This window comes from Saccopteryx leptura, chromosome 6 (genome assembly GCF_036850995.1).
Source record: "Saccopteryx leptura isolate mSacLep1 chromosome 6, mSacLep1_pri_phased_curated, whole genome shotgun sequence".
In the NCBI taxonomy this organism is placed as follows: Eukaryota; Metazoa; Chordata; class Mammalia; order Chiroptera; family Emballonuridae; genus Saccopteryx; species Saccopteryx leptura.
This window is the reverse complement of record NC_089508.1, coordinates 33,403,212-33,415,450: the sequence shown is the minus strand read 5'-3', so window position 1 is coordinate 33,415,450 and position 12,239 is coordinate 33,403,212. Positions and strand designations below refer to the sequence as shown.

General features: G+C 45.1%; 1 protein-coding gene across 1 annotated transcript in view; it reads right to left on the bottom strand.

Annotated features, from left to right (window-relative positions):
• The window catches only part of ZFYVE26 (zinc finger FYVE-type containing 26), a 71,299-nt gene that overhangs the window by 47,889 nt on the left and 11,171 nt on the right, over positions 1-12,239 (bottom strand). The window contains exons 5-14 of the mRNA XM_066388046.1: positions 11,252-11,753; positions 10,750-10,880; positions 10,003-10,167; positions 9,772-9,860; positions 8,674-8,837; positions 6,325-6,528; positions 3,688-4,296; positions 3,370-3,456; positions 890-958; positions 96-247 (exon numbers count right to left, since the gene is read on the bottom strand). Coding sequence (XP_066244143.1) covers positions 96-247; positions 890-958; positions 3,370-3,456; positions 3,688-4,296; positions 6,325-6,528; positions 8,674-8,837; positions 9,772-9,860; positions 10,003-10,167; positions 10,750-10,880; positions 11,252-11,753 — 2,172 coding nt within the window. The remainder of the gene's footprint in view (positions 1-95; positions 248-889; positions 959-3,369; positions 3,457-3,687; positions 4,297-6,324; positions 6,529-8,673; positions 8,838-9,771; positions 9,861-10,002; positions 10,168-10,749; positions 10,881-11,251; positions 11,754-12,239) is intronic.

The following is a 12,239-nucleotide window of genomic DNA, read 5'->3' as shown; positions in this document are numbered from 1 at the left end:
ACCCGAGGCCCATCAGGTTCCAGACAGCTAGGGGCAGACTTCGCGTTCTTTACTATGACAAGGCGAGGCCTAGCCTGCTAACGCCTGCCCCTTACCTGATGGGCTTCTGCAAAGTTCCCCCGGAGGATGCAAGAGGCCAGCAGTGACTCCGGTGGGGAGAACATCATGGGGATGAATGAGCTTTGAGTCTGAGGCTGCAACCGGCCGCCCCGCTCATTCCTTTCAGACACAGTGTTCAGACTTCCCTCTGTTGGGACACAAGAATGTGGGGGCCAAGGAAGTCACAGAAATTAGGGAAAACTATAGTGCTGTAACCTCCCACCAAACTCTTATAACTTTGTTTCCTTTTTAAAAGGTGTGTAAATGTGTATTGATTTTTCCTCAGTAGAAAGGCAAACCTTATGCTGTCATCTTTGAATACAAAGCTTAAGTACATTTCTCAGGTATTTAATTCTGCTTTCTCTGCTGAGGGTAACTCAATTGATAGTAAAACAGCCCTTTCCCTGCTGAAATCTGTTTGGCCATTTGCAGAACCAAATTTTTTAATTGATATACATATATAATTGACATGTAACATTGTATTAGTTTTAGGCATTTAACGTAATGATTTGCTATATTGTGAAATCATCACAAAGTTTAGTAAATATTTATCATTACACATGGTTGCAAATTTTTTTTCTTGTGATGAGAACTTTTAAGATATACTGTTAGCAACTTTCAAATATACAATACAGTATTGTTAACTATAGTCACCAGGACTTTTATTCTTTATAACTGGAAGTCTGCCTCTTCCTGAACTGCTCAGACTAGGTTTTCATACCACGGTATATGGCAGCTCCACACCAGGGCAAAGCTGCTTTAAGTTGGCAAGTGGTTGGGACCCCCATACCTGAAGTACTTGTGCTCAGCTCACTACTTGTACTTTCCAGGGATGGATTGGAACCTCTGTCCCGGCCATCTAGAGGTGTTAGGAAGAAGAGGGAAAATCAACCATCAACTTCTGACAATGTAGAAAGTGACAAGTTGGCTTGAAACTAAGATCTAAGTAGTTAGATTGAGAGGATAATGGATAACTACTACACCTACTGCTTCTTCTACAGCAAACAGGTTCCTACAGACCAAAGGAAGGGCAGGCTTAATATGGCTCCAACGCTCATTTGGGTAATAGCTTATACCAGTGGTCTCCAACCTGTGGGTCTTAGAACCCCAAGGTTTTCAAGTTACTCCTAGGGGTCAGTGACCCCCATCTGCTCACCAAGCACTGTCAATGTACTGAAGTAAATAAAGCACAGCTATTATGACCAGAAACTAGTGGGGTGCAAAGGAGGTCACAAAATTTTCTAACATATAAAAAGTTGTTCTTGTCTGACTGCTGGTGGTACAGTGGATGGAGTGTTGACCTGAGATGCTGAGGTCCCTGGTTAGAAACTCTGAGGTCGTTGGTTTGAGAGTGGCTTGCCAGCTTGAGCACAGGATCATCAGCATGATCCCAAGGTGGCTGGCTTGAGCCCAAAGGTCGCTGGCTTGAAACGCAAGGTCTCTGGCTCAAGCCCAAGGTTGCTGGCTTGAGCAAGGGGTCAGTGACTTGGCTAGAGCCCCTGGTCAAGGCATGTATGAGAAGCAATCAATGAACAATTAAAGTGAGGCATCTACAAGTTGATGTTTCTCATCTCTCTCCTCCCTCTCTCTTCCTTCCTCTTTATCTCTCTCTCTAAAAAAAAGTTGTTCTCATACTTGAATAAGACCTGGTCTGTCAAAGACTGCATTATCTAAAGCCCTAGAGGAAAACTTCTCAACATCTGCTTTTCTTAGTGAATGGGGGCTCATTATTCCTTAGTGTGGTCATTCGAGGGGTAATATCAGCCCCATGCAAGGGAGTCTTCTTGGCTCACTGTTTGGAAAGGACATACAGCTGTAGGAAAGATGGCTTGTGCACTCTTGGGGTGGATGGGTCAAGTGGATGTAAACTACACCTTTTGACTCAGACTAATTAATTGAGCAGCTGTAGGGCCTGCCACAGCAACTCAGCCTTGAAGTTTTCCAAGTTTTTCTCATAACATCCTCCATTCTACCCACTGTGGTCACTCCTCTCATTGTCACTTAGATGGAGCCTTCTCATTCTTCTGAGCTTGGTTCAAGAGTCAACTTTTCCATAAAATCTTTAGATCATGTTTCCATGACTTCTGTACACTATTCTGATCTCCCCTTCTAAGAGATATGTGCTGTTTCCAGGCAGTGCCTCAGTGCAGTGTAAGTTCTTCATGTATACCGTCTGTGCAGGTAAATTATACATTCTTTAAAGGCAGCTTCCTGATACATGCCTCATTCACCTTCCTCAAGATGCATAGTATTGTTTAGCACATAGGAAACTGTTATGAATTCCCTGTTAATTATTTTAAAACCAGCACCAAACACCATAATGCAATTTAATTATCTAAAAATTTAATACTCCTATAATGCTCCTGTATAAAATTCCATTAAAAAAATTCAAAGGCAAAAGACAAAATGGAAGAAATCTGTTAGCAGATAATGACAGAATATTACCCACAATGTATAAGGAGCTTCTTACAGTTCAACAAGAAAGATGAACCCAATAGAAAATATGGACCTTAGACATGAATAGGGAGCTCACAGAAGAATATAACTGGCCAATAAATATATGAAATAGACATTCAATCTTAAACTAAAAACTAACATTAAGACAATGACACATTGTCATACTAATCATAAATGCAGATTTGAAAAATTCTGATACTACTAGTTTTTTTGGGTTTTTTTTGATACTACTAGTTTTTAATGAATGTATGTGCAAATAGGCACTCATACATTTGGTGGGAATGTAAATTGGTTTATCGTTTTTTAGACAATTTGGCAATACCTTTATTTTAAATCCACATATTTTTAACCTTGCTATTCTATGGTGAGAGTCTTATCCTATAGTCATACTCACACAGGTATGCACAGGTATATGTATAGGGTTGTTTACTACAGCATTGTTTATATTAGTGAAAAAAACACCCTGGAAACACTTTGAATGTCCACAAAGGGGTACATATGACAATGGAATATTAAGTAGCCTTTACAATAAGTTAAAAAGAGTAAATTCTCAATATACATAACTGAAAACAAAAGCTATAGTTCTCAAGGATACATCTGTATATATAAAATGATATATATTTTTGTACTATATGGGAAATTTCTAGAAGGAAACTATTAGCAAGGGTCACCTTGATAGGACTAGGATAATCTTAGATGACTTTTGTTTGTTGGACCATGTGCTTTATCTTAAATAATACATATTAGACAGGTGGCACTATACCACTTGCCTGGTGCATGGGCACGGGGCATGAGGAGCGCTCGTCAGATTACCTGCCCGGCTCCTTCGAGTCCGACGACCCCGGCGGAGACCAGGGTGCTGTGTGGCAATGGGCCGGTATCTTCGGGAAGGTTGCTCCTCTGAAACAGCAAACCCAATGGGTCACGTGGCAGAGTGATCAATTTTGATTTGACCCACTTCCTAGGGAAGATCTCAGCTGAGCTCGGAGCCATGGTTCTGACGCTAGTTGCTATGGTGATATGCCTTGAGTTATGGTGTGACTCCCATGTACTCCTTGCTCTCTCCCACATTCCTGGGGTTCTTCTCCCTCCTCCCTTCCTGGACCCACTGGTTCTGCCACCTCCTCTCACCTGAGCCCTGGTTGCTGGTTACCACCTTGTATCTCCACTGGGCCTCAGAGAGCACCTTGGAGAAGCGGTGCAGGCGGCTCTGCAGCCCATCTCTGCCTCCCGACCTCTGGCCTTCCGGCAGCTTTGGCTCCTCGGGGGTGCCGCGGCTGCTGAGCTCGTCCAGCTGCTCCTGGAGGAGCCTGAGGAAGGCCCCGACTGCCAATTCATCAGCCAGGAACCCATGGAGACCACCAGTCAAGTGCTTTAGGTCCAAAAAGCTGTGTCTGTGAGGCCCTGGAGAACTGTCATTTGGCTCTGTCTTCAGACAGCTAGGAACTGTATAGGCAAGGCTCCTGGGGACTCCCAGGGAACCCCGTTCTGAATTCCTCTCTGGTTGTGCTATGTGCTGAGGGCTGTCCGGGGGGGACCTCGAACCCATTGGGCCCTTCCCCTCAACATCCTCCTCCTCAGCATAGTCCTCGGGCAGGTGAGGCTCTGGGTGGAGATCGGCAGAGGTGATGAGGAGCAGAGAGAAGATGTTTTCTAGAAGTTCCAGGCACAAAGAGTCGGGAACACTGCACAGATACTGCTGACACCTGGCCAGGTAAGTGGAGAAGAGAGTTGAAGCACCTGAAGAAGCATGTACAAGAGAAGAGGGCAGAGAAAGAGAAGAGAGACAATGCAGACGTTAGAAACATTACTTGCCAGACTCAAACATTCCCACAACTTGAACTCATTTACTTATATTTTCATGACTAAAGAAATCACACTAGCATGCGGAGGACCCGGGTTCGATTCCCGGCCAGGGCACATAGGAGAAGCGCCCATTTGCTTCTCCACCCCTCCGCCGCGCCTTCCTCTCTGTCTCTCTCTTCCCCTCCCGCAGCCAAGGCTCCATTGGAGCAAAGATGGCCCGGGCACTGGGGATGGCTCTGTGGCCTCTGCCCCAGGCGCTAGAGTGGCTCTGGTCGCAACATGGCGATGCCCAGGATGGGCAGAGCATCGCCCCCTGGTGGGCAGAGCATCGCCCCATGGTGGGCGTGCCGGGTGGATCCCGGTCTGGCACATGCGGGAGTCTGTCTGACTGTCTCTCCCTGTTTCCAGCTTCAGAAAAGAAAATGTAAAAAAAAAAAAAAAAAAAAAAAAAAAAAAAAAAAAAGAAATCACAGCTATAGTAAGAAGAATAAGAGATTCTTCAGCAATGTCTTTTTATGACTTCCAGAAAGATTTTGCTACTTTAATTAGAAATATAGCTAGCTCACCAAACACTTACCTTGTTTTTGCTTTTTTAATATTACATTATTCCTCATCTCTGACAAGCACTCCAGCGTACAGGCTCCTTGCTCCTCAATTCTGTTTTCACTCATTGTTACACTAACAGGTATCAAGGGCTACCTAGCCTGACCAGGCAGTGGTGCAGTGGATAGAGCACTGAACTGGGACACAGAGGACTCAGGTTTAAAACCCTGAGGATGCTGGCTTGAGTGTGGGGTCACTGGCTTGAGCATGGGATCATAGACATGACCCCATGGTCGATGGCTTGAGCCCAAAGGTCACTGGCTTGAAGCCCAAGGTTATGAGCTTGAGCCCAAGGTCACTGGCTTGAGCAAGGGGTCACTCGCTCTTCTGTAGGCGCCCCCCTCCGGTCAAGGCACATATGAGAAAGCAATCAATGAACAACTAAGGTGCCACAATGAAGAACTGATGCTTCTCATCTCTCTCTCTTCCTGTCTGTCTGTCCCTATCTGTTCCTATCTCTGTCACAAAAAATAAAATAAAATAAAGACAATGCTCAGAGGTGAAGTTCTATTCCAAAGCTACAAAGGAGAGATAACTGAGCAGCAGTCACACAGGCAAGTTAAAAATTTGAAAGTTATTGCCTGACCAGGTGGTAGCGCAGTGGATAGAGTATCGAAGTGAGACATGGAGGACCCAGGTTTGAAACCCTGAGATCACTAGCTCGAGTGAGGGCTCATCTGGTTTGAGCAAGGCTCCCCAGCTTGAGCCCAAGGTTGCTGGCTCAAGCAAGGGGTCAGTCTGCTGTAGCCCCTCAATGAACAACTAAGGTGCCACAATGAAGAACTGATGCTTCTCACCTCTCTCCCTTCCTGTCTGTCTGTCTCTATCTGTCCCTCTCTCTGACTCTCTCTGTCTCTGTCACACACACACAAAAAATTGTAACATTAAGAAAAATGAAAAAGGATAGGGAATAGGTTCTTTCACACTGTAGCTGTGACCCATGACATTGACTTAGAGGCTGCTTTAAAAAAAATGAAATAAACCAAAGATGTAATTAAGAGTGTGCTCTGTTTGGAAGGGTGAGTGTATTGTTTCTTAAAACTTATTTCAGTGTACAAACCAGGTGCAAACTGGAGTGTGATGTGAGATGCTATTTTAATGTGGTTTATAGTAAAAAAAACCCAAAACATTTGGAAAACACTGCACTGTATGATCAGACCCTATTAGAACTTTGGCAAATCTCCTGCTTTCTCTATGTCTCTTTGATTAATGAAGGCTGATAAATGGATAAAATTATTGCTGGGTGTAATAAAACCAAGGGTCACCTTCCCAGTCCTGGTGCTAAAGGGTTCCCACATAAAGAACTCTCTGGAAGAGGTTGTTACCACCTTATATCAGGATGGGTGAGGGGTGCCGTACCTGAGGAGGAGACAGAATCATTCACTGGCTCTGTAGCCATGGCCAGGTCATCAGAGGGGCTGTCCTTGCATTCCTGGCACTGGGTGTGCTGGTGGGAGTTCACACAGAGGGCATAGATGGCATACTTCATGGCACAGAAGCACTGGTAGAGTGTCAGGTTCTGACATCGGCTCAGGTGCTCAGGGACCGCGGCATCAGCTGAGTCTGAATGGCGGAGAGGAACGGGGAGAACGTCAGAGCGGTTCCTTCGGGTGCGGGCTGCAGGTCTGGCTGAGGCAGAGATGCTGCATCCCCTTCCTGTCAGCATGATCTGCATCCCTTCCAGGCTGTTCCCTCCACTAACATCAGCTGTCAGTGCCCTCTGTCTCCTTTCCCCACCAACCTCTCTTCTACGTGTCGGTTCAACACAGCCCTGATGGCTGCTGAGCAAGTTTGGTCCTTACACGTCTTAAAAAATATCTGATATTTTTAAAAAAGCAATGAAGCAGACCTCGTGGGGAAAAAAAACACAAACTCTGTTGAAATTCTTTGTGCTTATTTAATAATTTATAATTTCTCATTAAAAAAAAATTAAACTTGAGGAGAAAAGGTGGGCACCATAATCTTTAAGGAGTCTCTATGGAAACATCTTAATTTGGCTTTAATCCTTTCCATAGCAAAAGAACAACCTTCTCAAAGAAAAAGCATTAAATGTAGCAAAGCAAAAAAGAAGAAAGAAAATATCTCCCATGATCCTACCAGCTAAACATAACCATTGTTAACAGTCTGTTTTAACCCCTCTTATAATTTTGCATATATATATGTGTAAGTTGAGCATAACAGTATCTTCTATACTATTTCATTTTCCTACTTTTTAAAAATCCATGATAGTATAAGCATTTGTTTGTTTCTTCATAACTAAATTTCTTTTTTTTTTTAATTTTTTTATTTTATTTATTCATTTTAGAGAGGAGAGAGAGAGGGAGAGAGAGAGACAGAGAGAGAGAGAGAGAGACAGAGAGAGAAGAGAGAGACAGGGGGGAGGAGCTGGAAGCATCAACTCCCATATGTGCCTTGACCAGGCAAGCCCAGGTTTCAAACCGGGACCTCAGCATTTCCAGGTCGACGCTTTATCCACTGTGCCACCACAGGTCAGGCCATAACTGAAATTCTGATGGTTGCATATAGTTCTACTGAGGCGAATTCCTCCAGAGTGGGGCACTGCAGTAGTCAGCAATGCTTTGCTACTATCATGTTGCAACAAACCCTTTGATGTATAGGTTTCCTAGTGATTACTTCTAGGAAGCTCAGCTTTGCCAAAGTCAGGGTAAGAAACTGAATGAGATCAATACTCCCCATGCCCCTGGCCTCTATGTTGCATTATTGCCCAAGGCCAGGACTTGCAAGCACTTTCACAACCCTGAGAGCGAGTGGTTCTTTAAATTTTGTACCCAATTCCTCCCTTGATTCACCCTAGTCCCAGTCCTATCATTGCTCCTCTCTCACCTTTTCCAAGATTTAGGTGTATCCTGGTGGGTCACCAGGGGTCGGATTTAAAATACTTCTTTGGAAGCATTTTGACTTGTATGTAGAAAACAGAAAGTTTCAGTTCCTTTAGGAAAGCTGTTAGACAAGTTGCCTACCTTTCCAGAAAGAAATAGAGAATGCAGTGACACTGGTTTTCCAATTGGTGGTAGGTCCTTTCTCAAAGTCAGTCTAAGCAATCTCCAGGTTGAGCAATGTCTACTGCTACATGGGAGTGTTTGTTTCTCGCAAAGCTGAGTGCTGAGTGTCCCAGGCCTGTGTGGCAGGTTGTGACTCCACTAGAATATTATTTTTGAGAGCAGAAGAACTTGTTATGGGGACTTTCATTTTAAGCCAAGATCTAAGGTTAAAACAAGGCTTTGGTATTGTCTCAGGTAAGTCTTTCTTCTAAACTGCTTTATCTGCTCAATAGAGTATGAGGGAGATAAGGAGGAGAAAGAAGGCAGACATAAACGGAGTGAAAAAGGTTTTGAAGGAAAAAGAGACTCATCAAGAATTTGCATACATATTGCCAATGACAATGCTGTAAATTCAGAGAGCACTTCCTAATTCTGTTTCATGGGAATGAAGTTATGCTCATGGTTCTTGAAATGGTTCCACGAGGACAAAGGTTCCTCTGAAACTGTTCTCACAGGATTCCCTATACCTCGTCCAGAAAGGGGAGGCATCCGTGATCTCACTGCAGCAAACAGCACTAATTTAGAGGGCACCTGCTAGACCACCCATTTTGACAGATTACACCCAGATAAATCTTGTGCTGAAAGAAACTCGGACAAGATTGTCCTAAGAGGAAACCTTGCCCAAGTGACTCCATCACCAACATACCATGCTCTTGCTGGGGGTCCTTGGCTGGCACCTTCTGTAAGAGCTTGAGAACATCTTCCTCCCTGAGGGCTGGAAGGTTTGTAAGGTGATGGAGAGAGTAGAGCACGGAGTGGCTGTCTCCACCATGTAAATGACACAGGAGATCTCTCTTTGGTATGGGGTTGCTGGAAGGGAAAGTGGGGAGGATGGAAGGAGAGATAGTTTATATAATTGCTCTGAGAAAGACTGATCTTGATCCCCTCTTGCTCTTTCTCTCTGGCCCATAGAACCATAGGTTTCACTTCTCCAAACTCCACGTTTCAGTTGGTCTGGGATACAGCAGAGCATTTATTTACCCTCAGGGAAGCACAGCCATCAGGTCAGCTCTACTTGTCTAGAAAAGACCCAGAAAGGGCCTTTCTGGTCTGTAGGGTCTAGAAAGAGCCTGTGGATTAAGCTTTCTATACTCTTCCTAGCTAAGAAGTGGCACAAGCTATCTGCTTCACTTTGAGTAACAGCGTCTCTCTACTTCCCACTCTGTCTTCTCTGCTTCAGGAAGTGCTGGTGAAGTGGGTGAAGGACAAAACAGGAACCCAGACCTGGGGAAGACCTACGGCTACATTATCAGGGAAACACAGCTTAACCACAGCCCACAGGCAGTTACTGAATAAAAGTGTGATCCAGGAGAACACATGGTTAAGTATGTGGACCACATTTACTGTGTCACTTTGGGCACATCATTTAATACCACTCTACCTTTAAAATTAGGATACTATTGGTTTCTACCTCATAGGATTGTTGTCAGGCTTAAGTGAAATCATCCACGTAAAGAGCTTGGAGGTAGGCCTTGCATATAGTAAATACTCAGAAAATGTGAACTATTGTTCTTTTTATCATTGTCATCCTTAAATTATCCTCTAGTTATAACCTACGGCTGTAGTGAAGAGAGGTATTACTTATGTTTCTTTCTTGATTAAATAGTTGGACTAATTATTTGTAGCTGGTCTACACTGTTAACTCAAAACATTTATGTGGAAGACGTCTTAAATTGGTCACATGTGCAGAACACGGGTCAAGTGTGCCCAGTGGTGGGAAGGGAGCGGTGGCCCAGGGCTGTACCTGCTCTGCTGTACACACCACTCCAGGACCTCCAGGTGAGCCCACAGCCCATCACAGGCTTCCCTGAGGAGCTTGTCACAACCTTGGTCCTGTGTTGACATAGAAGAAAGAGACGATGACTCAGGCATCAGGGGTTAGAGACGGTAATGAACTTCAGGACCTTCCATTCTGCCTCAGCCCAAAGTCCCACAGCACTCATTTCTGAGCACCTCAGGCCACAGAGCAAGTTACCTGGGTCCTGTGGAGCGTCTGGAGCAATGTCTTGGCTGACGCGAGGCTCTGGCAATGGGTCCAGCCCAGGAGCACTACCAGTCGACTGAGAGGCCTAAATTCTCTATCTAGTAGGCAGCCAAGACTGGGGAAGTCTTCCTCCTTCAACAGCGTGAGTGCTGTCACCTATAAGTCAGAGGCTGCTATAGGCCCTTATGTGGACTTGCTGCTCATTTAGGGTAAGAAGCTTTTTAGTACAGCAGGGAGACTCTGACAACGACAGAAGTGGCCAGTGAATAAAAAAAGGTCCACAAAACATAAGCGCTCGGAAGGCAGGGACTGGTTCTGTTGTATTTCCACCTCCTCGTACAGTACAGGGCACATAGGATGAGGTTAATAAATATCTGTTGAATTAAACTGAAGCTCAGTTGGCGTCTGAAAGGAGGTTAGAGTAATTAAATTCTCGCCAGCTAGGCAACACTTTGCCGCTCTGCCTTTTCTTTCTCACACCTTTCAGAAAGCTTACAGGTATCCAACGTTTTAGTTCTTGCCAAAGGACTGATGGAAAATGACTGCAGTTTTCACTATGAATGATATTGGTTCACGAAGACTTCTTTCTCCTGGGACTATGTGATGGACAGAACCAAATGCCTCTCCACTAATCAGACTGCTCTGTGTTGGATACATGAGTGGGAGAGAAATGGGGAACGAAAAAGCCTGGAGAGCCCCTGGTATTTCTGTGATGGAAGATATGTACGTTTGACCTACCAGGATCTGCTCGAGGAAGTGCTTGCTGTTGCTCAGGCAGTAGAAATAGGCCGATTTCCAAGCCTCGGCTGGGTCAGGGTTGGAGAACAAAGCTAGCATTGCCCTCTCGGGATCTAGATGATCCGCTGAGACTGAAAGTCAGACCAGACAGGGTTATGGGGGAACTGCAGCTCTTCTTTCCTAAGCTGAAGCCCATTTGAAAAACCATCTATTAGTGTTCACTCTTTTAAAAACTGAAGCCAGGTTTCCTATACGTCTATATTAAAGACACTTTCCTTCTCTCAGTAGCTTCTGAAAAGCTCTTTGCTGTTACTGCTATTACTTTATTCTTTTTTCATCACTCCATCTTAGACTACAACATCTGTGCTTTTACAAAAGAGCATCTTATCCTTTTTTTGCTTAGCCTTTCCCATTGGACTTTTGAGCAACCTGGAAGGTCCCAGCCTAGAGGAACTCCAGGGAGGTGGGGCACAGGGGATTACCAGCAGCAAAGGGAACACACCTTTCCCCGACAACGGGGCCTTCTCTGCACACGTGTGGCTGTACAGGGACAGCAGGCCCCGGCCGGCCTTGTGCAGCAGGCAGCTGAGCAGCTGCTCCTCCCGCAGGGGGCTCCCCGCAGCCCGGCAGGCCTCCAGGAGCTCCTCACACAGGGCGCGCAGCTCCACCGCCAGCGGCTCTGCAGGGCAGCGCAGAGCCCTCAGGGCTCCGTAGACGGCATCTACTCCCCCAGGGTGCCCAGCGGCAGGGTCTGGCAGAGCTCGCAGCGCCTTTCGAATGAAGTCCACCAGCACCTTCTGCAGAGGCCAGCCGCAGAGGCCGGTGCCGTCATCTTCCCTGAGCAGAAACTCCAGCAGGGCCTGCGCTGGCTGGGGAGCCTGGCTCAGAAGATCCAAGAGCACAGAGACAGCTTCTGAGCTGAGCCGAGGGACCCAGCTCTCCTGCCTTCGATTTCTGTCACATACAGAGTCTACAGAGTCTTGGGATAAAGCCTCATACAGCTCCTAAATAGAGAGGGATGTATGGTGAACATGTTTAGAATGTTATCACCTGTATGCCTCTACGTTTTCCTCTTTTCAGTACGTGTGTGTGTGTGTATATGTCTATGTATATATATATGTGTGTGTGTGTGTATGTATGTATATATACACATATAGATACATGTACTGTATACATATACATACACACATACATATATACTTATATATACTGAAAAGAATATGTATATATGTATGCATACATATAAAATAGTAGCAGTAGCAAACACTTCTATAGTAGTTACTATGTGCTTGGCCCTTTATGCAGAAAAATCAAATTAATACTTGTAACAACCTTAAGATGAAGACGCTACTATTATCCCCATTTTATTAATAAGGAGACTGAGGCAAAGAGATTAATACAACTGCTCAAGGCCTCCACGCTCAAGCCTGTCCCCCCTTACTGCCTCTAAATCAGGGATTGCAAACTCATAGACCAAGCAGGTAACAAAT